Source organism: Xiphophorus couchianus, chromosome 20 (assembly GCF_001444195.1).
Source record: "Xiphophorus couchianus chromosome 20, X_couchianus-1.0, whole genome shotgun sequence".
NCBI lineage: Eukaryota > Metazoa > Chordata > Actinopteri > Cyprinodontiformes > Poeciliidae > Xiphophorus > Xiphophorus couchianus.
Genome location: NC_040247.1, coordinates 6225694 through 6253190, shown reverse-complemented (window position 1 = coordinate 6253190; position 27497 = coordinate 6225694). Strand labels below are relative to the sequence as shown.

At 37.2% G+C, this 27497-nt stretch overlaps 1 protein-coding gene across 4 annotated transcripts; it reads right to left on the bottom strand.

Annotated features, from left to right (window-relative positions):
- Positions 1–17: 17 nt before the first annotated feature.
- Positions 18–27465, bottom strand: pacsin1b (protein kinase C and casein kinase substrate in neurons 1b). Of its 4 annotated transcripts, none has more exons than XM_028003732.1 (10): positions 27368–27465; positions 13021–13146; positions 8982–9138; positions 8614–8849; positions 7850–8002; positions 7247–7422; positions 7042–7162; positions 6513–6637; positions 6116–6309; positions 18–3040 (listed from the first exon to the last, which is right to left on the bottom strand). In XM_028003732.1, the coding sequence occupies exons 2-10, from the start codon at positions 13078–13080 to the stop codon at positions 2931–2933; spliced, it is 1332 nt and encodes a 443-aa protein (XP_027859533.1). In that variant the 5' UTR covers positions 13081–13146; positions 27368–27465; the 3' UTR covers positions 18–2930. The 4 variants fall into 4 exon arrangements, with proteins under 4 accessions (XP_027859533.1, XP_027859531.1, XP_027859532.1 ...); XM_028003730.1 differs by lacking the exon at positions 27368–27465 and adding an exon at positions 20350–20469 and having other exon boundaries at positions 2931–3040; XM_028003731.1 differs by lacking the exon at positions 27368–27465 and adding an exon at positions 15724–15998 and having other exon boundaries at positions 2931–3040.
- Positions 27466–27497: the final 32 nt, after the last annotated feature.

The following is a 27497-nucleotide window of genomic DNA, read 5'->3' as shown; positions in this document are numbered from 1 at the left end:
CAATGTACGTCTCAAACTTCAGATGAAATATTTTTTATTTATGTAGAACAGGCACTACAGTTTGGAAATTACAGCACTATGCTAAAAGTACAGAGAAAACCCTCTATTTATCTAAAAGTTTCCTTTGAAGTTGCAGCATAAAGCACAAGAGAAAAAGTTGTCCTTTACTGGCTTTCAGGAGCTTCACAGTTGATGTAAACAGTCCCATCCTGTTTCAAATACAGACAAAAACACAGTTACAACAGCTGAGATGTGGAAGCTTTTCCATCTATGGGTTCTTCAGTCAGTCCTTGTGTCGATGTAAACTGATCTAGATGAGCTGGAGTAAGATTCAGAAGAGGAAAGCTCTCCGTCACTGAGAGATTACCTCTAGCTGAGAGTCTTTGGAGAGGTCTTTCACCTCTCTGAATCGAGCGCTAACACCATACAGAGGCAGGCACGAAAAAGAGAGGCATTAACACAACAAATGTGTCACTTTTGGGGGTTTGTGCGAAAAAATAATTTTTGCTCTCAAAGCAGAAAAGTCTGGTGTCTCATCAATATTTCAGACGGATCTTCTTTCTGCTTCTAACTCTGCAGCTTTTCCTGTCTGTGTGAGAAACAGCAGCCTGCCACCCAGACCAAACAACAATCTGCACCAGCATGTGCAGCTATCAAACCAGCCTCTTATACAGCACTGCTACATATGCTGAATTTCCTGACTGAAGATAAAATATAAAAAAGAAACAAACATTAACACAACCTGGGACTTTAATTAACATGAACCTCAGCCAATAAGTAGATGGAAACTAATCAAGACCATGTGCTGGATCAGTTCAGTGAACAGCGTGTGGGAGCATCAGCATGCACAAAATCACAGGGGGTAAGAGCCGTGAGTCACCAACGTTCGCTCAGAATAAGCAATTCACACTGATTACAGGAACAGATAAATTATAAAACTGGTTTGTAAATGTGGCTAATCTCCATATAAAATAGCTACGAGTTGATGTTTACAAGGCAGCTTGTGATCACGGAGGCTGCATTATCAACACATCTGATTGGGGGAGAAAGAGAAGAGAGTAAATAAAAGGTGATAGAGAAGTTAGGCACATTGTCGCAGTGAATGGGAAAAGTGGAGCGTTGCATTAAAAAAAAATTGTTTTTGATAGAGAACTCCATTTCAAACGAGAAAATCTCTGTTGAGAGTAACTGTGAGTTTCTGTTATCTTTAATAGAGTAACGCAGCAACACCTGTGAAACGAGCCAGGACAATTCTGCACTCTTCAGTATTCTTGGTAGAGAACCTTCTCAATGAGGTTACACAGTGGGTTTTGTTCTTTTTACACTCCAGGTAGTAACTTAGCCCATGCTGATGGAAGGTTTGCATATTCTCACAATAGGCATGATGTCATGTTAACGTTGGGATTCTTTCAAGGGAGCACTAATTATATAACAGGCAAATTCACTGAATAAAAACAAGAACTGGATGCACAAATTTGTTGAATTCATTTCAATTATTCTAATGCACAGAAGGTCAGAATTACACATACAAGCTCCAACACACACAACACACTGATACTGATCTGAGGAAGGAAGGCGAACAAATTGGATGGAGTCCCACAGCATGAATCTGCCTCCACCTTCTTTACAGTAGTTACAGTGTTCAAAGTTGAAAGCATGACTTTTACTACTAAAGAAATTCCTGCAATTAAGGTTACGTTTCTTAATCTTAATCCCTTAAACTTTGGTCAGATCCAAATTTCATTCCATGTCAATATTATTATTTGACTCTGATGGTCAAAATTTATAGACAAAATTGGGAATTCAAACAGAATAAATGAAGCAGGCTGGCAGATTGTCATTTCAACCCCACTAAAATTCTATGAACTATACTAAAAAGCTGGATCTATAACAAAAAACCAAACAGTTTAAGCAAACTTTAATAATAAGAAGAGTCAAACATCTGGTCAGATTACGCCACAAGCTTGTTGATATCTCTAAAAACCAACTTTTTATGGGATATTTAACCAAATGGTACTGGATGTGTATGTATATACTTGAGCTTATATGTGTAATTTCAACCCAATGTTGAATAAATTCAAACTTGTGCACCACATCCTTGTTCATGCCCATGGTGAGTGCATAAAATCTTTTCAACAGGATGGTTGATCTATGATTACGTTTAGCTATTTTATGTGTCTTGTTTGTAAGAGTGATTATTCAAAAATAACCAAGCCTACTTATCCAGAAATAGTAACAGTTATTTGACATTGAACAAGTTCACTTTGTTTATTTTAAGGGTCAAAGGTCAGTTCCACTTTCAACTGATGAAATCATGAGCTTAACACTGGTGCCTTCAGTTTATATGCAGGACTTCACACATGATTCTATGACAAACGAAAAAAATGAAGTGCTTAAACAATTGTGGTATATTTGTCTTGTTCCTGGCCCTCTGGTCGCTGGGAGGCATTTGTGTTACATTTGCGTGAGCCTGAATGCCAATTTTTAAGCAAAGCTAACATTCTGCAGGCCATGCAGCTTTGAAAGTGGTTTAAATTCTCCAATTGAACTTTACAAGATGAAACGCACATACACTTCCAAAAAATGCTAAACGTAGTGTAAATACTAAGGAAGAAAACAGCGTATTTTATAAAGAAACAAACTGTACAAGCATCCAGATGGTAAAAAAGAGATTAAAATACATAAATGCACAGCTCATTCTTGATACCCCGGCGCCTTATTCGATTTCTCATGAGAGAAAGTCAGAGACAACAACGTGTTGCTTCAGTTGTTCTAACTGGAGGTGAAGTGAGTTTGAGCAATCTTCTTTATGATGACGACAGCTTGCTGCTCCTTTTCGGGAAAAGAAAGATTTGCTTTGAAGTCTCTGGCAATGTGCAGGCGTGAGTGGACAGTTCAGTCCGGATTTCGAGCATCCTCGGCTGGGACGTTTAGATCGGCTCCACATAATTGGCAGGGTAAAGACCGAGCTGGCCGTTATCCAGGCGACCTTTACACCAGCCCTGATCGTCCTCGTCTTCCAGCTTCGTCAGCAAATCACCTTGATTGATAAAAAGGGACAGAAAGAGGGAGGGGGATTTAATGAAACGCCTCTTTCTTGTATTTTGCAGCCGATTTATAGCATCTTTCGAGTTTTATGTTTGCCTGATGTATTTTCCTTTCATGTGGATATTTGTGTTAAAGTTATTTTGACTTCTAAAAATTTGTTAATGAAATTTAAAGTAATGTTGAGCTCCGCAGATGTTATTGATGTGCAAAAGGGACACAATGCAACAAATAAATTTCTTGTCAAAAAAATAGTTTAAAAAAAGAAGAACTGCATCTAAAATATGGAAGAGGCTTATGGCGACTGAAAATAAAAGAATTCTGACTTTTTTCTCAGTATGCTGATTCTTTGTCAATTTATGTCAAAATCCAAATATATAAAAGATACATTATCAGGTGTATGTAAATTGTGGTCTATTATAAAAAAAATAAACGCATAACGGCTTCTTCTTTCTTGCAGGGCTTGTAAATCTGCACTTTATCCACATTAAAGGAGTGACACAAATTGATTTGGAAGAACTGAGCTTTAAGACTAGACTAGATTTGCCTGATGCTGCATCCATCCATCCATCCATCCATCCATCCATCCATCCATTTTCTGTTCACCCTTGTCCCCAATGGGGTCGGGAGGGTTGCCGGTGCCCATCTCCAGCCTGATGCTGCATAAATAATTGAAATAATTCTGATTCTGAGGAAAAAAAAAAATCAAAATTCTGAGAAAAGGGCTTTTTTTCCAATGGCTACCATGAAATCATTATATAAAGTCTGAAATACTGATTTAGCAGTAGTACTATGTCACATTACTACATATAAAGTTATCACATATTTTTTTAATGTATTGAATTATGGCACTTTTCCCCTCAAGACTACAGATCATAAATATATGCTGTTGTGTATGTTTGCATCCTGTCTGGATATGCTTATTAACGATCTCTGCAGAAATCGGATAGTTCCGCCATCATAAATAAGTTAAGACTGCATGTCTTTGTCACATTTTGTTCTGGAGTCTGAGTTGGGATAATTCGATCCTCTTATTGATAAAAGTCTGTGTGGTTCAGGCTCAAACTGGTTTCTCTGACTTCCAGCTTGTTTCTGTGTTGTAACTACTGTCTAGTTGCATAAATATCACTCTAGAAATGTATTTCTGGCCTTTTTATTCTAAGAGTTGCACTGCTCTTACATGGGTTGCTTTCAAGTTATCCACTGTAATTTATAGCTTTCCTGCTAAACAACAGGGACTGACAAACAGCAGCAGACATTTTTTAAATAAACTTTTTGGTGAATTTAAAACATGAAGGAAACATCGGGACAGCAGTGAAATATTATTTTTAATGAAACATATCTGCAGGATCTGGACCACACAATTAAGCTTTGAGATGATTCAGACAAACAGGGATAAACCCAAGACTGACACAGAACTAGGTTTGTGGATCACAGCATCAAATTTTGCCACCGTTCACTGCAGTTAAAGAACCATAAGCCGCCCAGAAATGTTAACACAAGGCACCAGCTGCTCCACATTCACAGTGTTTCCTCATACTATCATTGCTGATTACATTTCTTTGACTTTTATCCAGGTGAACAAATATGAAGCTACCCACCCTGAGAGTCTAAACTCTCCACCTAAATGTATTCTTGGATTTCTGTGCTTTTCTATTTAAAAAAAAATAATTTATTTTTCATGTTGCGATTATCATTATGTCGAGGTCTCAGCTTCACAGTCCAATACAGTGATCTTCAAATATGGAAAGAACCCAGTCATAGTGTGCATGCATCAAACTAACAAATCAATGAAAATGCATCAAGTAGATCAATCTGGATTTGACTATATGTAACAAAACAAGAGTTTAAAATGTTATTTTCTAAAATTCAAGGAATCTAAAAAACTGTAAAGATTGCATTTATTGCATTTTAAATGGTTTTGATGAAATTTCTAACATTGCTAATATTTTGTTAGAGCCATTGGGTGGCATCAGCAACAATGATAAGAAATAAAGTGGAAATAAGCAGTTATGTCTGTGATTTATGGAAGACAGGGTGATATAATGGATGAGTTTGAAGGTTGAGGCTCATCTGGGGGAGTCTTGTTATTGCTGTCTAGGAGACTCAGGATGGGCCAAATGACCTGGTCAACTTAGGAATTCCCCTAGATGGTACCTGGAAAAAACAAGGACAGCAAAAATAGAGAAGAATGGATAGAAGGGGGAGATGAGGTAAGCAATGAAGGTGAAAGCAACAAGGGAGAATGATGGATTGGATTGATTAACATTGGTAGTCAACTGGACAGCTTGTGAGTTGATATGAATTACTTATGGTTTAATTTCAGTTTTTTTGTTGGGTGCTCTGAAAAGTTCTGAAGTTGTGATCTGTTAAAAAAGTGAACTACTATTGGATTGAAAAAGAGTGATGACAAGAGTTGGAGTTTTAAATGAGCAGGTTAGGAAGGAACAAATCGGGTGATCAGGATGCAAAGGGATGAGAACGATGAGTGTCGAGTCCCCGCAGCATGACAAATGGTGCTGAAAAGGTAACTGTCTTTAGAGACAACCTGACAGTTCATAAGAGGTGTGACTGGAAAAGTAACTGTGCTACAAAATCTAAGCTGCCATGATATCTCACCTCAATTTATTTCAAACAGATGATTTTCTTTTTCTAACTTATAATTTGGAGCAAAGCTAAAATCAGCCCCCTCCACAGTTACTGGCACCCATAAAGATGTGTTAAAAATATTTAAAATAAATTCACCTTTTACTGCAGTAGAAGAACTTCAGATTAAAATATAGTAAAAAAAATAAAAAGAAAAAAAGAATTGTCCTCTGATCCTGAATGCATTTATACAGCGAATAAAAATATCCCACATTTTGAAATATATTTAAAAAATTGTAGTCTATTAGAAAGTCAGCAGGAGTCATTGAATGACCCCCTTTCTGTCCACAGGTCTGCACACAGGCTTCTGGAACATTTCACAAGACTGTATTCACTTTCACCCAAAGTTCTGGGTTCTGTCATGTGATATCTTCTGCTTAAAAGAAAATGCAGATACACTGTACTTCCTGTTCAAAGCACTCACCTGCTTTGAAGCTAAGCTCGTCTTGCTCTTGGCCTTCATAGTCGTACAGCGCTTTGACTCTGACGCCTTCGCCCGATTCTTCATAAAAAGGGTTTGACCCTCCGTTGGAGTCACTGCCTGAGTTCAGGCCCTTCCCTTCATCATCTGACCACTCATTGGACGAGTACGCCTGGTTCTTCTCATAGCTGCTCACGCTATAAGGAAGGGGAAACACCTGGATGAGTCCTGGTATTGTTGACACTATATGTCTATTGTTTTTGATTGTGCTGTTATGCTGGGTAATGAATGACTGTAATAATGAAGGAAAATGCTGAATATTACAGACAAGTACTGTAACTGGTGCCTGGAAGAGCTGAGTGAAATAAACTGGATGAGCTAAAAAGGATAAAGATCAGACCTTCCCCTGTCTTCTGCTTGAACGTTGCTTCTTGGAGCCTTAACATTAGTCAGCATGACTTCATCGTTATACTTCTTTGACTTTTCTCTCTTAGAGATGGTGTGGATAAGATCTGGATTGTACTCCTGCAAAAAAGTCAATGAACAGAGCAGTAAAAAACTGAAAGAATGAAGGTGAAAAATGAATTGCTTTTTAGTTTCAATCTATATTGAACAAGTGTACATAAATAAACACACTAAGCTGCAGTAAAGTAAAATAAAATATAACATTCACATAAATCTTGTGCATACGTTTTTCATTTCCAATGCGTACTTCTTTCTTTTAATGGTTTATGCGAATAATTTTATTATGGATGTAACTATGCAAAGACATTAAGGTTCATTTAAACAGCACTGAGCTCTGGTTAAAATCACAAAGTACTTCACATTAAACCCCAAAAAAGCATTAAAATTATAATTTTAATTATTTTTCTAATTAAAAATAATTAGAAAAACAAAAATGTTCGAGAAGAGGAAAAAATAAACAGCACCTCAAACTTTGGCCAGTTCATGTGCATGCCAGGGCCATGGATACTACTGAACCACTTCAGATCTTCTTCAGGGCTAGCTGCAGTAATCACCCGCTCAAGATCTCTGTATATTGTGACATAACTGTGAACAGAAAAAGAGGATTTGGTGTGAGCACAGAGTCTGGATGTTGTCTTTCTTTTTCTGTCTCACGCTAGGTTGACTCACCTTTGGTTTTCTGTCAGGTTGAGGTGACGTTTGACATCTAGCAGCACCTCCCTCAGGAAGCTCAGCCTCTTCTCTTCAAACTGCTGGCACTGGTTAAACACCTGCTCCATGTTCTCCATGTACTGAGGGGAGCACTTATTCAGTTCATCCAGAGCCTTTTCATACTTTTCCCTCGTCTACATCAGAGCAAAATAAACAAAGAAAACAGTATGATTAAACTTACTACTTTCATTTTTTTTAATAGTTTTAGTAAAGCTTTTACTAAAAATGATTCGGATGACTGGTGTTTTACTGACTTCTTCTTCTGTCTCTCCAATCACACATAAACCACATTAATCTAGAAACAGTTTTATTTTTTTTTCTGAGACAGGAAATGAATCAGATGTTTGATGGTTCGGGTAATAAAAAGTGATCAGAGTCCACTTCAAGAAAAGAAAAGATTCAAAGAAGAGCAGGAGTGGCATTCAGTCACTCATTAACCAAGCCACACTGACTCAAACCCTGATACTTTGAAATAGGATGGCAGCTCATTTGCGTTTAGGGTTATTGGACATAATATTTACATAATGATGAGCCCATAGGCACTGCAGCTGATGAGCTCACCTTCTGTGAGTCTTGTTTGCACTTTTCCAGTTTGTCCTGCAGTTTCTTCTGCTCTGCCGGCGTCGTGCCGTCTCCCTTAGTGTTGGCCTCTCTGGTGGTGGCCAGCTTCTCCTCTTTGCAGGCCATGTGGTATGACTTCTTAGCAACCTCGACCTGACAACAAAAGGTAACATAAACAACCTGAGCAGAGAATCTGCATTAAGAAGTAAGAAGTACTATTTAGGTGGAGTATTGCATATCATAAACATAGTTTCCCAACATGAAATCAGATAAATGATATGCAGCAAATAATGACCTTGGTTTATGGTTGACATATGGTATATGGAAAAAAAAAAAGTAGATTACTGTCATTACTGATAAATGACTGAGTTTAATCAGGAAATCTTTAATAATCAGCTCAAATACTTAAACACTAAGGTGATTAAGCGATCTATTAATTGAGTAGCTTTATAAATTATGCAATAAATCTGTCAAACACTGACGCTGTAAAGTGCTGCTTGTTGAAAAAGTCCAACATTTAGTCATTTAATCATAGTCAGTTTCAACTCAGTTTCACTCAGTACAAATGTCTTCAAAGGTAGACTCTGGTTAGAATAGTAACAAAAACATAGCATTATCATGAAGTTCTAAGACAAATTTTGTTCATCCTGAAAAATAGGATTTTAAAACCTTTCTAAACAGGACCGATTCATGACTAGAATACAGCAGAAAACAATGTAACATTTTAGTGACTTTTTAATAAATGTCAACAGTTTCACTCTCACCTCTTTCAGCTTCTTGGCCCAGGGTTTCTGGGCCTTCTTAAAGCCTTCGTCTGCCTCTTTGGACTCCTTGAATCCACCCATCATCTGTTTGTGGTACGAATCTTTCTGCCAGTTCTTCACCTTCTCAAAGTCTTCACTCATTAGGTGGTTCTTCATTTCTGTGTGGAGGTCGCTCACCTTTTCTGCCTCTGTCATCACTGCCATCCAGGCTTGCTCTACTGAGCCATACTGAGGACCTGGTGGGGGAATTAAGATCTGAAGCCTTATTTTTTTATATATACTCTAGTACAAATATATCCGTTCTAAATTTATTTGGCAAAAAACGAACTAATAGCTTAATAGAAAAACAATTGTTATTGCTATTATACCTTTATCAACCAGCTGCCTCCATCTCTTGGACCAATCAGTGAGCTGCTGTGCATAGCCTTTCTCGATTTTGGCACGCTCCTGGATGCAGTTCATTAGGTCATTGCAGAGTCGATTACCATCATCGATGCGCTTCACTGTGCGCTTGTAGTTCCCAACCTTAAAAACAAAACAAAGCACCAGTGCAATATGTTTACTGAAGCTCCACAAGTTGACTGCTATCTTCAAAATAAAATGTTGCTGATTTCACTGCTAATCCTTCTGAAATCAATCACTAGTTTATTAATCTTCGTACGATCTCCTAGCATTACATTTATTTTCAGTTCAATTGCAATTCAATATATATAGTATATGCTACCAATTCAGCACCAGTTTATCTCAAGGCATTTTGCAAACAAGCACAATTCATTTGCAGTTTATATGGAATTCAATTTGTCTAAATTCAAGTTACATTGTTTCAGTTCAAAGTCCAGTCCTATTGAAATTGCATTACACAAAAATTGGATGTTGTTTTTAACACAGTGAATATACTGTAGTATTTCTGGGACCTTTACAAATTTTTGAGGTGGGTTCTGTTAAGAGGGAATGAGTAGTGAATATCTTACCAGCAATGTTTACACATTGTAGGTAAGATATTTCCTTTGAATGTCTTCACATCAAAAAAGCAGAGGTTAGTTTTCCGGTCAATAGTTGGTCCAGAGAGGTAACTGCATTAAAATAACTCCAGTCTAAAAAAGGTCCTGAAGGTTTTACAGAACCTATTATCAAACTGCCATGTCATTTTCAACAAATGTTACCTACTGCAGGTAAGATAATGACTGTTGATAACCCCTTAGAAAAACTCAACTTTACAAAAACATGAGCTACCCAGTAAAAAGAACTCAGTATTTTACTGTATCACATTTGGGTTCAAATTTGACTGAGTGGAATGTAAATATGAGTCTTTCATTGGACTGTATTGGAATAATTTGAAATTAATATAACTGAATTTGTCTAACTGCATCTCTGGGCTTTGTAATAGAAAACTGCTTAAAAAAACAACTAAATTATCACTTTAAAGGTCCAGTGTGTAAAACTGAATAACATCCAGTTGCACAATTCCAAACCGCATCCAACTAAAGGCGTTTAAATTGTTACTTATTAGGTCAGTTTTAATATGGAGTATCAGAAACTATATAACCACAGAAAATATTTTCTACCTATATAGAAATTGTGAAGCAGGTCTCGTTCTTATGTTATCTTTATTGAATGTGTTTGTAAATTACATACAAATCTTCATAATACAAATTGTTTCTGGTTTTGTAAGTGACAGATTTTGGGTGGTTGCTTAAAAGGCATTGTGAATTCACTCTTCCAAAGTTCACTGTGTGAGATGTCACTTCTTTTCTCCTCGCAGCCTGTGGGAGATGAACTGAATCAGCAGGAGGAGCAGCAGGGAAGACACTGCTGCTGCTGCTCTGTGAGTAGTTACGCAATCAAAAGAAAGGGGTAGTTTAATGTCATATAATTTACAACCCTCCACAGCTACAGGAGCAGCCACCTCCCAGAGAGCTGATAGTTTTCCCCAGAGACACAAAGCTGTTTTGATAAAAAGGTTGAAACCTCTGTTTACAACCATTATTTTCTACCTTTATGACCGAGAAAAGTGGAAAACATTTAAACGCGGTGTTTGCTTGCAAGTCACCCTGTAAATGACTTTCAACAAACCGTAAGTGTGGACTAAAAGGAAGCAGCTGAGGCCGTATAATAGTATTCCACACCAGACCTTTGCCTCAGAAGCCAGCCGAGTCAGCAATCACCAGGCGGTACTGCAGCATCTTTACTGTGATGCAGAGACTGTGATGAAGTGACTGAGTGCTGGAGGGAGACATTTTCCCCGCACCTGCTGATTTCTGAAGGCACAGACCAAAGTAATCGGAGGAGAAAATTCAGTCTAAGATGAGATTTCATTTTAAATCTAAAAATGTGAAATATAGCATCTGCTGTGGATCTTTATTCTATGTGAAATGTCTGGGAGTAAAGGAACTTGGCAGGCTGTATTCTTGGAGGAGAGGTACATCTATTCCAGCTTTGCACACTGTGATCAGTCACCAGCTCCCATGAATAATGGATGTGTTTCAGGAAACTTGTGGCTCAGATAACATGGGACTCTTTGTGCTGAAGAAACATTGTTGCTGATGTAAGTTCGTGAGAGAAACCAAAACTACCATGACACCAATGGCGCAACATAGTAACATTTTTATTTAACAACATGTTCTGTGATATTAGAATCAGTTTATTCAGTAATTCTAAATATACCCTACAATTTTTATCTTTAAAAATGTCTTTCTAGACAACATTTCTACTGTTTGTAACTTAGTTTTACGTAATTGCTGAACTAAAAGATTATAGAAGAATTAATATTTGTGTTATTATATGAAAGAAAGTTTTAACTTGATGTGCTGCATCTGTAGTGTTATTCCAGATGGTGCTATGCAGGATACAGAACAGTCCGTCTCACCTATTAAACAGTCCCTGCACCAACTTCTTCATTTGGCCCCCAACTCCTTCTCCAGTCACTAATCAAATTTTACTGTGATAAACTGTAATTTCAACTCAAATGTTCCAGATCTCCTTTTTGTGTCATGATTACTGAGCTTTGTATTTTAGTTGGAAATGTATCTTCTGGTTCTCTTACTTCTTTTTTATTGCAGTTACAAATGCCCCTCCTCACTGGAAAAGGACCACCCCGAAAGTCTCCACAAAACTGACTGGTCAAACATGTCCAGGACTTTTTTCCTTGATAGATATATTTTGCATTAAAACTGCAGCATGAAAAACTTAAGGTTTCATTCATTCCTTGAGCAACCAGCACATCTAAATGTATGTGCAATTTGGACATGTGTGCACTGGTCTCTTACCTGCTTGATTTGGACTTGTAGCAAACCTATGTTTGGTGAGGTATCTGCTGTATTGGTGTGAATAGCTTGTTGAATCAATTTGACTGAAGTCAGAATAGCAGCTGCGGTCTAAATAGCGTTACAGAACCTTACTTGATGACTTGCCAGATAATTTTGCAGGATTGATAAGGGTCCAATACCTTGTAAAGACCATCTACACTGGATAATTTATGTCTACTGTTGTAAGATTCTTTATTAACAATATTTAATCCATATGAAGGGATCCTTAAATGAATCTGTTTTTTCCACTTCCATCTGTTCTCTACTTTTATTGTTCGGAATTATGATAGTTTATTTCTTTCACCTTTTTCCTTTTCTTTGTTCACTGCTAGATGACATTGTGCATTTAGCCACTTTAACTCCTCCTTGCATCATTAATTCACAGTTTTATTAACTTTCTGCTTTGCATCAGCTTTTGATGTTTTGCACTTTACAGCTCATATAAAATCTTTCTTCTAAGAAAAGGAAACCTGTCTGAAACTTTTCAGAGTGATAAGAGACTGATAGTTTGAAGCATCTACAACTGCAGACAACTACAATGAGCTTAATCCTTAGAAGTAGATAAAAGTCAGCACAGAGGCAAAGGAGCCCACTGAAGTAGTTATAAACAGGGAGAAAATATATGTTTTTCTCCCTGCTTATAACAGGAGAAAAGGGTAAAATAATAATGAAGCTATGAAGGGAAAAATAAAACAAGAGTGGCTAAGGCTAAAGATAGTGACACAGGATGAAAACCTCCTAATGTTGCAGTTGAATGAATGTATTTAGTTGCTTACTCATTTCCTTCTTAAATAATGGCCTCAAGATGCGACAGTTTGTCACTTTGTTGACAATCAGTGTGGCTGTACCAGCTCAGTAAGTGTGAGCAATTCTTAGATCCGTGCCGCAACACTCATGATAAATCTGATGCTATGTTTACTGTCGAGCACATGCCTGATTTATGTACAGTTGTGACTCTACACAACGCTGATAAACGAGACAACGCATCGTATTTCTTCTCACCAACTCAGAGGAGGCTGGTCTGCCGGCAGTTCATCACAATGCAGTGTCACTCTGAGCTCAGGTTTAATCTGTCAAACTCTGCTGCCCTATTTTTGCTCACCTCCCAGAAACTGTCCGTGGCCTCCTCCTGGCTGGCGTACTCGTCGTAGCCTCCAGACATGGTCCCAGATTTGGCGGGGTGGCTTCAGGATGTAGGGGTCTGCAGCAGAGTGGTGTTCCTCATGGACTGTTGGGGAAGATGAGAGAAATATGAACCCTAACGAATTTTTTTTTTAAAGAGTTTCTTTAAAACAAATAAGAACTTTTGAATAATGTCTTAAGTTTTAGTTTCATTCTCATAATTTAACATGTTAATTATCAAATTTCCTTACATACAAAGTGAAATCCTGTCACATCATCTGTTTATTGGGGTTTAGTAATGTTGAGATGACATAGATTTAAAAAGAGCTTTCATTTACACAGAATCAATGCAAATGAAATCAATGATAGCCACAGTGATTATATGGGTGATAGGCAAGTTATTTCACACATTATGCCAAAACCTAAACCTGAACTAAAAGATCATTGAACAATTGATAATTGTGTTATGATATGAAAGGGAGTTAACTGTGTTATGTTTTTCAAACAAAACACAGTTATCATATTATGAATATTGCACCTGTAGTAGTGAATACATGTTTGTCAATCTAATAAAAAAAATGGAAGAGCTGAGCTATAAACTGATGGCCACTTAGCTGTTGCAGATGAAACCATCAAAATAAATGCAACAAACTGTCGACATTTTTTAAATACTCGTGCATGAATCCCAGTCATTATGCAACATAAGATTACAAACTGTAGATCTCAGACACGAACGTAGGCATTTGAGGCACGAGGTGCAAACCATAATTACATTACACAGACAAATAATGGCCTGCATGAAAGAGATCAGAATAAAATGCAAAGTGAAAATGCAAATGAACTGGATGGCAAATATGAAACAGAACAACACGAAGACAAGCTGCTTTCATTGCATCTGGGCAGACAGCAGGTTACATGGAGCCTCTGCGGAATACTAAACACCAACAAACAGATGATGTGACAGGAAAAGCATTTCTTTGGAAATCGTGCTGATCGATGCCATTTCTGCTGCAGGCTTTTAACGTGTAGAGGAAGGACCACCATGACCAGAGATACATTGCAGATGTTGCATGATAAATATGAAGGTTGGTATTTTGAGAAATGAGCTTATTTACTTTCTTGCTGAGAGCTAAATAAGAGGATCAATGCTGTATTTATGTCTGTTACTGCATGAGTTACTAAGAAGTGAAACAGCTAAGGAATAGAAATAATCTTTAAAAGAAAACCAATCAGGACACTATGTTCACTCTTAATAAATCTAAATAAACTTTTACTTTCAACATTTTGACAGTGAGACAAACATTAGGCATATAAGCTAAATAAATACATGAGGGCCTCTTCCTCCACAAATACATAAATGATAAGCAGGGATTAACAAAATGAGGCAGTATATTTATATTATTAATACTTTCAGGCACATATTATAAAAAATAGCTTTTATTTTGTGATTATCAAATAATTTCTCCACATTCTGCTTAATTATTTACATGTTGATTGGTTCACAGATTGCCAACCTTTAGTATTAGTTTAGTATGCATACTCAACAGAACAGAAATACCAATAAGCAGCATGAAGCATGGAAATGAAAGCAACACTTAATTTCACATGATTAAAAATTGGGACTTAGTTGTGAATATTTTAAATATATTCTGTTTGCTTTACAACAAACAGATCAATCAGCATTGTCTAAAGTGTCCAGCTCAAAATAAACATCCCCTAAAATAAAGTGAAGCCATTTTTTGTTGTTGTGTCTTAGACATTGTGACTTTAAGTAGCAGCCACACATTTATTCTTTAGGTTTCTTTGTCCAAGGAAATCTCCTCTCAGCAGCTTTTTAGAAAACTGGTGGATTCCAACTCCTTTTTGTGTCTGATAATAAAAAAGGTAGAATTAAAAATATCTGGAATTAAAAACTGTTACTGTAAAAATCAGTTTGATACAGAAGAGGCATATGTGAAACAATAGAAAAGGAAGCAGCGGTGATTTGTTTTGATCTGAGGTCAGGGGGAGGGGAGAGAGCTGTGCGAGTATTTGGGTCAACCACGGACCAGAGCATGGAACAACACAGTTCACAATGAAACGCAGAGTTAAAACAAGGAAGTTGTTTCCCAAAAACAATATAAAATCTTCTTAAATTGGGAGAGGATTCGATTCTAAACCAACAGTTTCAGGGGAAAAAATAAATGTGTTTTTTTTTTCTGCAGCGAAGCTCTGCAGAGAGTGAGCTTAAGAAGTGGGTGTTTATTATGCTTGGTTGAGCCATTAGCTACATGCTGAGCGGGGGGCTTTTGTTCAGCCTTGGCTTATTTTAAAGGCAAATTGCAGAATATGAAAACAACCACTCCAAACACAAGGACAATAAACTGACTGAATTTAAAAATATAATACAGACAAACAGGGAAAAACTCAAATCCGAGCAGCACCCTTTAATATGTGGCTACCATCACATCACTTCCACTTACTCATTCCTTTTCTTCTAAAACTAGACAGCAGTTACTGTTCAGCATCCATGGCATTCACAAACAACCAAGAGCATCCATGTAATGCAAGCGTTCAGATGATCCCCATCACTGCAAGCCAGCTGCATCAACACGTCTTAGTGAGGAAAACCCCAACACAAAAGCAGCAAAGACGCCCCGAGAACAGGGGCACACAGCCCCCCACAACAGCAACAAAAGCCTACCTCCAGTCCTCCATGAACAGCAGCTTAGGGTGCAGCGAGAGAGGGGAAAAAGAAGCACGTGGGCTCCTCTAGCAGGCAGTCCTGCTCTTCACTGCCACCCCTCCTGTCTGCTGATCTTTGCTCGGTGCTGCCAGCCGTCTCAGTGGTGCATCCAGAGCGGGGGAAATAGGTCTGTGTCTTCTCGTCTTTCAGCCTGGACTTCTGTGTAAAGTTTACATGTGTCTGTGTTCCCACCAACTGAGCAATAATCCTTGTGTTTTAATGGCTGAGACCAGAGCAGGGGCAAAGATAAAAGGGGGGTGGGGTAGGTGTACGGCTGCTATGGGGTGGCACCGCAGAAGGTTTGGTGTGGGTGCATGAGGAGCTCAATCAACAGAGTGCACAAGCAGGATTGCAGCTTTACTTTTATAGGAATAATTAACATTTTAAACAATTTTTAACCAAAGCTAAAGCAGGTCATCCATCTTTAAAAATGGCACACATATTATAATCAAGAGGAAAATAAAAGAAAATCAACTATCTTCTGCCAAATTTGTTTTTTAAAATATGTAGCAAAATGAAAGGTGACTGTGTCTGAACTGATTTGAAATGGATTTAAAAATCTCAGAGCATTTTTTCTGTTCTATGCTATTTTAAAAACTTCTCCAAAGAATAAAGACTTACACTGTAGTTTTAAGTTTATATTTTATAACATGCTTTAAAACATTTTACCATTTGCCAATTAATTCTAAAAACGAAACACTCCTAGACACAAAAACAGAAACTCTGTTTATGATATCTTAGAATTTGGTAGTAAAACATTCCACAGGAAGCATCTGACAATTTGAACATCTTGAGATGTTCAAGATGTTATCTTTGGTGGGACACCAAAGATAACATGATTGTTACTGATGAAGACAACTGGGTTAACACTATCAATAAAATCCAGTAATTATCAAACTACAACACAATTTCAGAATATCTATCACAATTTCAGAATAAATACATGCAATACCTAAGCTCTTTGGAATTCCCTTGTGATCAGTGAGCATGTCAGCGATGTTGACATAAAAGCTATAAAATGATAAATAATTAACTTCTGTTGCCATTCAGAGCAAAAACATATTATGCTCAATGAGACTGATCCGCAGCTTTGGTAGCTTTTAAGGAGCGCTGTGCCTCTATGGCAGTCTCAGCTGAAGAATGATCATTCTGCCAACCAGGCTGACATGAATCACAGCCTGACAAGAGGAGCAAAGACGGCCTTCAGTCTCTGCTGACTGTCCAGTTCAGTGGGGAGGACAGGTGGAGCGGAAGATAGACAGGCCGTTTGATTTTCTACCGCATTCAAAGACTTCCTCCGTCGCTCTCCACCTCCGTCGTTCTCCACCTACACAAAGCCTCTGCACAACCCTTTTTTTCTGCACTTTGTCCTAGGAAAGAGGTATAGTGTGTTTGTTTAAATTGCTTGACTTACTTTGGCCACTACTTAGGATCATTTCACATCTAATATTCCAGCAGACTCGGTTTGACTGGGGATCAAAATTACAACATTTGTTAGATTTTTAGCTGATGCGGTTCGCTTTCACACTGCAACCAAACCTGTTAACCCCCCCTCCTGTTTACTTATACCAAGCTGAGACATAGGTTTTCAAGCGTACCAGGCTTCGCGTTTTTTGGTCTGCATCAGGGTTTGATTGAACATTCAAACCTCCCCAAAATGAACTAAACATTCTAGACAAACAAATACAAGTTCGAAGAAAGGAGACTAACAGGACTCTGTAATGTCATGGCTTAATCCTAATCCTTGTGTCATAGACTGAGAAGGAATTCAGGACACAAATGCAGTTTCCAGCTCTGGAGACAGAAAGAAAATACAGGTTTAAAGCAAAAATGAAGATATAACAACAAATCCATGACATAAAAACTCTGCCTGAGACTGAGACTCAAAATCTATGAGGGTTTTTTTTTTCCACAGTCTCTTTTTTAACCCTGTTTTAAATTTCCCCTGCTAAACACCCATGATTTGGAAACATCATGGAAGTTTCAATTTTATGTTTTACAGTCCTACCAACTTACCCCTCAGGGCCTCAATACAAATGCAAGCAACATGCAAAGCAACATACCTCTTGCTTTACATTCTGTTTGACCTGCCTGTTAATTGGCCAGAGATCAATTGGTGATTTATACCCCTTAAAACATTCTCTCTCACACGCCCACACGCACGCACACACACACACACACACACACACACACAACCACCCTCTTTAGGCCCCTGAACACACACTTCTTGGCTGTATTATTCCAATCGAACTTTTCCTTTCCCCTTAGGACAAACTTTGTGCTGCTGCCCTCATCGTATTTAAGGCCTATATTTAGAGCCACATTCATCAATAATTTGCAGTGCTGTGTAAACAGATAGAGGTGATAGCAAACCGGACTCATGGGCTAAAACTCTTTAAGGTTTAATGCAGCCTAATGTCAAAGACAAGTCACAGAAACAAATGAACTGACCCTATAAAGTAGCACTAAGACAATTTCAATGTTGGTGAAACCCAGAAGGACAGATGTACGGTATATCTGAGTCATTTCATCTGACTAAAATAAGAACTGTTTGCATAAAACAAACACATAGTGAGTTTGTCACGCTATTTGTTAGCATGTAAATGTGTAGAACTGTATGAATGGTAGTGGCAATAGACAAAATACAGTTGAAAGACTTTCACATTATATTACAATTCAAACACACACAAAAAAACAGCTTGTCATAACAGGACAACCTTCCAACTGAACTCCTCGTCCTCTTTAATTCATGTGTCATCAATAATTGACACACATGATCATGTTTTCTCCTTCTACAGCCCTGAAATGACCCATTCAATGTCTAGTCGATCAGCAAAAGCAAACCGTAGACCCAAATGATATATTAAAAATGTAATCTTTGTGTCTTTGATGAGTTCCAGAAAATTCTGGTTCCCAGCCAAGCATTTGTGCCTCCTCAGTAGATATTTTCCACATTTCTGCAGCTACAACAAACTGTTATTTCTGCACATCTGCTCTTGAGCAAAATAATTCAGAAAAAATTTGCTTCAGTGTTTAATTGGATGTTTGTAACATTGGAAAATGATCTAATAATCTAATCTAATCATTCTTTGATAAGAGTTTTATTTCTACAAATCAGTGGGCAAAGCACATTTTATCAACGTGTTAAATGATCTCACCATCTCACATGAAGATACTAAAATTTATAGCAAGACCTGCTTCAACTACACACACAACAACTTGGTGTGTGGGTTGTTGTATGCAGTCCAATCAGCTTCTCAGAGTTTTCTTACAGCCTCATTACCGATGAGGTCTTCACTTAGTGATGAAGGTAGATGTGGTTACATAAGTAGACAATTCACTGAGGGCAAGCAAACGCCCTTTATACATTCTAATCATGTAGACATATTCTAGCAACAAATGTTTACAATAAAGCAATTGATTAAACAAATATTACACAAGTTTTCCCAAACAAAGATTTTTTTTCCCACTGAAGCTCTTTATTGCACCCAAAATATAGTTATATTAATATGTTTTAGAAGGTACTGAAATCTGTGACAAGTATAGCGCTGGTCTGAAGTTTACATACCATGATCATGAGCTGAAACGTCAAATTAATTTGGGACTTTGAATGATTTATTTGAGCCATTTGTTTTCAAAAGTGAACTGATCATATAATCAATAAACATTCAATTTAGAAATTCAAGAACTGGGCAAAAATGTTTGAATTTAGTGTAGATTTTCTATAATCCCATGAATCACAAAAGTGTACGTACAGGATGAAGCATATATATAAATCACTATATATGCTATATATTTGGCTCCCTCTAAGTCTCTTAGTGGGCTATCCCCTAAATATACATGTAGTAGAAAATAATATCTAGTGATCTTCTGATTGGATATTTGATCATTCTTCTTGGCACAAATGGTAGAAGTTTTTGAAGCTAGTTTTCTGGAGTTGACCGGGTTTTCAGCATGACTCTTTTCAGAAGAGCTGACAGAAGGCATTTCTAAAAGCCTAATGCTTTTCTGCTTTATGTATTCTGTTTTAGCTTGAATGTGTGTTTGGGATCACTGTTCTGTTTGAACACTCCATGATAGTCAACCATCTGACTGAAAATATTCTTCCGAAACAAAAGGACATGGCCTCCAACTTTTTAAATTCTGCATCTGTAGAGGTCTATAAAAATCGATTGGGTCTTCGAAGAATGACATCTGATAATACATAAAGTGTTTACTTTACTCAGAATAAGCTAATTCGGGTTTACAGAAAATACTTTTTGTATTTTTTTCTGACTTATTCAGTCAGCCTCTGCTGTCTCTCACTAAAAACATTAAGGAAAAGTTTCCTGTACAACAATAACAACTGTCCTGGGGAAATATGGTGAACACTAAGTGGCATGTAATTTAATTTTCGTTATCACTGTTACAAAGTGCAAAAATTATTCAAAGAGTGAAGAGCTGATACATTGAATTGTATAAACAGAAATGTAGGTGTGTTAAAAAAATTATTGATTTTAACCTGAATCATTAAATGGTTACTTAAAAATCCCTTGCCTATATCAATATATAAATATATCAACACAGATCAGAGAAGTTACTGACCCTTCGGTGTTGTTTCTGCAAAGTCCTTGATAATGTGACTCCCAGAGAAAACTGACAACTTCACGTCTTTGCTCATGTAGAAACCTGACACATCGAGCAGTCTCACCTGCCTTTTATATACTCCCACTAAGCAAAGAAAGAACTTTGACATTCCCTTTCGAGGGCACATCAGCCCGTCAATAATTAGCTTCCTGTGTAAAGGTGGAGACTTTGGACGCATGCAGTCATTCTTAAAAAATAAACCTCAACATCACGCAGAGATGATTTGGAAAGTTGCGTTTATGATAGAGATTAAGATGGACAAGAAGGGCAGATAAAGGAGATATCCACATGGGTGGTCAGATAAAGCCCATTGTGGGAATACACACAGAGTCAGCATCAGGGTATCAGTTAGACTTGCTTCTTTCAAGATCAATACGAATTTGTGATGTGGAAATTTGAAAGTTTGAGGAGAACCTTTTTTTTTTCATTAGTCCTTTAGAAATTCATTAAAAATATTTCTGCAAAAATATTTAGGCAACAGTTTCATTTAATGACAGCAAAATAAATTAAATCACTTACAATGATGGCCACACAAAAAAGTCAATAACCACATGCTGAGTCATTGATCAAGATGGTTCCCTCAACCACTTTATGTGATAACAAAACCCACAAAAAATTCAGTATATACACACAGACAATCTCCTTCCCAGTATGAGCCATCTGTGTATCATCTAATCATGTCTCTCCCTACAGGGCTCACACCGTTTGACCCCACTGTTATATCCTATTACCTCAGGAAGTAATTTACAGCCAACGACCAACGCTGCAGGTCTCCCCTAGACTGAAAAGCAATCTCAAAATTCAGTTTGTTTTTCTTTCTGCTGTGGTTTTCTTTTCATTTTAAGATCCTTTTTATTGTTTTGGTGCAGCAATTTAGTTGTATACAGACAAGAGCTGGTCAAAACATTGTTAAACCTAATTTAAGAAGAGAATTTAGATGCTCTATGAAGATTACCAAGTGCTGAGAGATAACTAAAACTATAATTTCATAACAGTAACACCAAGGTAACTACATTGTGCTGGAACGTTGCAGTTGTTTTTCCAAGTGAGATTGATCTTAGGTCTCATATCTGAATAATCAAATCAAATGTCATTATGTTCCACTAATGTTGGTAACTCACCATAAAAACATAATGCCATAAAGCATAAATTCTGGTTTGATGTTTAGTGAATTAAGCTACAAAGCTCAATCATTGGTGTAACAAATAAAATAATAAGTAGAAGTAAATTCTAAAAAATTGACCGTTGCACAAATTCTGTCAATTTCCAGCTTGATCAGAGCTGATTATTAACCAGCCAGTTGGAAATTCAAAAGTTAGTCATTTTTCCTATCAGTTTTGCACCAATGTGCTATAATACTCTTTGATGTGGACACAGTAACTGTGAGAGTTTAAATTCACTGTGTTCAGCATCAGTGAAGTGTTTTAAATTAAGTCAGTGGAACCACAATGACTTAATTGTCATTGTGGTTCCACAATTGGCATTGTTCCACAATTGTCATTGTGGAACAATTGTCATTGTGGTGACAATTGTGGTCACCACACCAATAGATACCTAAAGCTACCTAAGCTTTGAAAAGCTTAGGTAGCTTTTCAAACAGAAAACCTATTTTTCAAGACATTGAGGCTGAGAGCGAGAGTAAATAAAACCTTCAGTAGATTACAAGAATACTACAGCTAAGTTTCTCTCTCTCGGTTATGAAAAGTTTGCTAAGTTTAGAATTGCTTGACATAAGGATGTACACTGTAGCATATTTTAGCTGGTTTTAGCTATGCTAGCCATGCTAAGTGCCCTAATTAATAATATCTGTTGCTAAAGACATCTTTTTTTATTCTTTTAAAATATTTCTAAAACCCTGTTTTAATCTCAGATACATTTGATTAAATCACCTCTACTCCTCATATAAGTAATTATTGATTGATCATAAAAGCAAGGTTAGCAAAAATATTTTACCTTTTATGTCTTCTTATTGTAACTTTGATTAATTTATACTGTCAATACATGGCTTACTTTTAATTTTTGCAGCTGTATTCTTACGCTTAACTACAAGTATTCTCTTTGTGAATTATTTTTTGGGACTTTAAGTATAGTTTAGATAAGGGTTTATTATTAGTGAAACACCGTGTGGTTTGTGGTTCCCACCTCACCCTGTTTCAGGGGGAGGACTTCAGGCGTGGGAGAGATTGTAAAGTGAGAATTACATATGCTGTTGTTCTGTAAATTCTGTCTGGCTGTTTGGGGGAAAAACGTTATCCAGGGACTGACAGTCGAAGTTTTACCAAAACCTATAATGAACAGAAAGAACCCAAAAATTTTGAATCAGATAAAAGTTTCAGAAGGGTTTTTTTTCTTCAGACTGGGACTAGGAAATTTAAGTGATATTTGCATTACACTACTATGATATTAAGTGGTATTGGATAGTAATTCAATTAACTTAAGGAATGCATTTTAAAAAATCCATACTGTGCATAAGATGTGGAAACTTGTGGTTGTGAATATAATTCAGTGTGTGCAGCAAAGCCTATTTCTTAAATTATAGTCTGAAGAATTGAATCAATACATTCTCATGGTGCTGCTTTGCATCTATGTTTGTTTGTAATCAATGAGTGGTGGCAGAGCGGTGAGGGAATTTATTGAAGCCTGTTATTTAGCTGCTAGAGTCTAAGTGTGCACACACTCTGAGCCCTGAATGAGCCCAGCATTAGCTGAGCACAACTCTGAGTGGGCCAAAATGGAAGTGACTCATTCAGAGACAGTGCAGCTGCTAAAAGCCCTAAGAGGTAAACACTCCCACATTCGCACACACACACACACACACACACACACACACACACACATAAAAGCCTCATGAATGAAAATTCTTCAGGCTAAAAGATCACCATAGAGAAAAGAGCATCGTGATGTAGTAAAGTGATTGCAAACTACACAGGTTGCTGGCAATCAGCAAAGTGCCAAGAATGACTCATAATGTTCCCAAAAGGCTCTAAGCATCATTTCCATCCATGTTTAATACAGCTGTTATTTTGTAGATATACAAACACTTAGATGTCTGACAAAAACATTTTATGCATCTTTTTCACCTGACTGTCATCCAAACAGGCTCCTTGCGAAGCAAACAGAGAACTAGAGGTGGCTTAGCAGCACATCGATGTGTGCTGCAGAAAAAAGCCATGATTATTAAATCCTATTAGTCTCTGCAGCGTCACTGGTTTGAATCATCTACAATATCCGGCCATACTTCTGTTCTGTAGCTAGATTTTGTTGGCAGATTGTAGATGAAAAGTCTGTGAAAATTCTTGGTATTTTCATATATAATACTGGTGTGCAATAAACAATGTCTATAAGGTATCAAGTGGTTAAGAGTAAAAAGTGTAAAGAGAGTTACTGTCATACAAAGAATAGAAACCTTCATTTAAATAGGCAGCCTAATGCAAATTAATTTGAAAATTAATTTCTTGTTTTACAACATCACTGCAAAGCTTATGCTTCTGGTTATTACTGGGACAAAACATTCATCTCAAAGTATTATTTGAACCAAAAATCAAAAATATGACTAAGATTGTTTTTTTAAGCAACAAACCAGCTTATTAATACACAGTGAAAATGTTTGCGACTGTAAACCCCACAAACACATACATTAAAAATTAAAGCCACACTTCATCCCAATGTTTGGCAAACACAGTCACTATAACAACATGGGGTTCTCTTTGATCCAATGTTTGGCTGTAAGCTTTTTCACTGACTGTATAAAACTGATGTACAGGATCCCCAGGAGAGCAAAGACAATCGGCGGCCAGTAACCTCTAAGAGCCTCTTCCTGTTCCTCTTTAACAGTGAGATGATCTCTGTAATGTATCATCTCCAACAAAGATACACCTGAGACCACTGTTGCTTCTCCTTAATGATGCACTTAGATTGTAGAACTACAGTTGTAATGTGGGAGCTGTATATATTTTTGAGTGACATGATTGATGATCAATGTCATAAATACAATTTATGTTTTCTTAGAGGAGTCCTATGCCAAAATACTGATTTTAAAAAAAAAATAAAAATCTGTTATTTCAGTAAAAATGCCTGTAATTCACCGACAATCATTATCTTTCTGCTTGACTGTATTCTTCTAGTAAGCATGGGAAAATTGCAGAAGGAGTCTCCAACCAACTGAGCAGCAGTGGGCAGCAACAGGTGGGGAAGGGACAGTTGTTGAACTTAATGTTTTGTAGAGCTGCTGAAAACCTAAGCACTTTCTCTGACATCCCATTGAAAAGACTTTGAACAATAGAAATAGTACAATGGAGGATTTTGCCTGTGTTAAAAGAATAATTTTTAAAAAATTGTATCAGTAACATTGATCTGCCACGTAGAGTTAATGGGAAACAAATACAAAGTAGCAGCTTGTGTTAATGGACATTATCAAAGTTTGAATTAGACATAATTTTTTTCATTATAATTATTTATAATGATACTAAAAATTGCTGTCAGCTAAGCTAACAAAAGCAACTTTAATATGGGTTTGCAGACTTTCAAGAAAAAGCAGCCTCTCAGTTTCCCATAATGCCGAAACTGAGGCATTATGTTTCGGCATTACGTCACAGCTCCAATTACATCACAATTTGAGGCAAAGTCAGGGCCCTGCACACCAACCCCTAACCTCTCAGTGTGAGCTGCTGAAAAAGTTCAAATTTAAATTTAAATTATCTTGTTAGTCAATAAATAACACAAGGCAGGTTGTAAAACACGTACCAAACCCGCTCATCTGTCCTACAGCATTATATGTTAATGTTATGGTGATTCTCAGAATCAGACAGAATGGAAATTATATTGATTCAAAGCCAGACAGAGATGGAAAAACCTTTAATATATGAATGTGTGAATAATGTGGGGAAAAAAAGAGTAAGCTATCTGAGCTGAATCCTTTCAGTCGTCTAACAATGGCTGAAAACAAAAAGCACCAGATGCGATGTGCCAAGCTTGTAAATACGAATGAAACAGCTTGCAAACTGTTGTCTAAACCCAGTGGGACCAGCACACCCACAATTAGTTATACAGTGAGAAGGATGGAGCTGAAAGACAAGTTAAGATTTGTTCTAATGAATCCCATTAGCAGTGACACTTCATCTATCATCCAAAATAAGGGGTGGAACTGAAAGCTGCAAATCAGATGAGTGTCACTAATTTTTCAAGTGGATTAATCCACTTATCGGCACTCGTAATATCACTCAGGAGTAAAGAGAAACCCACTGAGGAATCCACCCTTGAATAAAACCCCAGATATTCCTCTAGAGGCACTCAATAAAAGTAGCTCACTTTCTCATCAGAGTTTGTTTTAATGAGTTTAGAAATGAGTTTAAATACTTTTTTCACGATAAAGAACTCTAGAACAGATGGCAGCAAATCCAAAGAGAGTAAATTATTATATTTTTCGCATTGTTAGCGAGGTTCAGTAAGTAAATCCTTGGATAGACATCATCACAACTACAAGATTTTTTATCTCCAGTCCAGATTCATATTTCAGCTTGACAAATGTGTGAAGAAGTATCAGTTATTTTAACATCTGTAAAATTTTCTTTAAAGTCAGAACAACCAATGATGATGAAACAGATTCAAACCCTCATATCTAAAAGCAGGAAGATAATACTGTATCCGTAAAAAATACTCAGCTTGACTCAGCACAATGACTCTGAAGAAGCCATTTTGGAATTACACCTGCTCCTCATGTTTTAACCTTAAACCTCCATGTTTAAGGTTAAAACTTTAAAATTCAATCAGGTCAGAGAGGAAATGTGGCTGACTGAGAACCAGGATTATGAGCCAGTACCTTTCTGACCTTTGATCAGGAAGTGCTGGAGCCCAACCCAGGGCGCATCATCATAACCGCCCTGTTGCGCATTTGTTACTATTTATAGAAGTCTTTATTTTAACCACTCAGTCCAACCCACTGCTCAGTCCATTCCAACAAAGGCAACGGCACCTACACTTCCTATGTCAGACGTCAGGAGGTTCTTTTGTGAATTACTTGTAGAATAATTACCCCTTTCTGCTTCATTTAATTTTTTTTATGAAATCTGTATATGCAAAGACATTTTTTATGAAATCCATATGCAAAGAGTCACGTACAAAGCATTAACCATGATATTGCCCTGAGATAAAACATTGTCACAAGACATAGATCCATATTGACAAAAACAAAAGCCTAACAAGAAAAATAAAGACGAGCAGATACAATTCAACTCAATTTTATATCACTTTAAAAAAAAAAAAATTCAGACTACTTTATTTGCGGATTTGTTTTTTCCATTTTCTGTTATTTGTTTTATATTTGGATAAATTCAGCAACTCTTCTTCATTAATTTGCCTTTCTGAACCAACTTTAACCAGTAAGTAACCTTATGCTTACTGATCAATCTAACAGAAAGAGGCCTGCACTGCTACAGGATCAAGCTGATGTTTGTACTTTCAGTTTGTTAGCTGATTTGAGTTCAGAACCGTGGACAGAGCTCACTTATCAGGGAGGGGAGTCTGCATTGAGATGGAGGTCAGCAGCTCTGACCTGATCCAGCACCAGCTGCTCTCTAGAATAAATCAGAGGAAACGCAGCTCTCCCCTGAGACAAGCTTTTTCTTTTTACTTAAAAAGCCCCACTCTACTGCAGCCTGCACTGATAAAATCCGGAACCCACTGCACCGAAACTGCTATAAATTTGTGTACCCGATAGATTTTTTTCACCCCCAGACAAACTGGAAATGAGTTTTAATGCAACATTTATATAATGAGGCAAGGTGTATACTGGCAGTGGTTCAGGTTACATCCACATAGCACACTGAGTTTAGGGACTTATTTCTTACAGTAAAGAGGGTATCATATCACCAGAGGCTCCTCTCAACAGTAGATGTAACGCAGCTATAAATGAAACCGTAACCGACTGTTTACACGTCAACCCTGCAAAAATGTAAAAAGATATATGTATATTTCTTACCTGGATAAGTTAGCAGTTTTTTAATATGTCACCATAGCGCCCTGCAGCAGTACGGACCGCCTCCGTTTTGGAAATGTTCTGCTGATGAGGGAGTTGGAATAAAGTAAACTAAATGATCAGCGACTACATC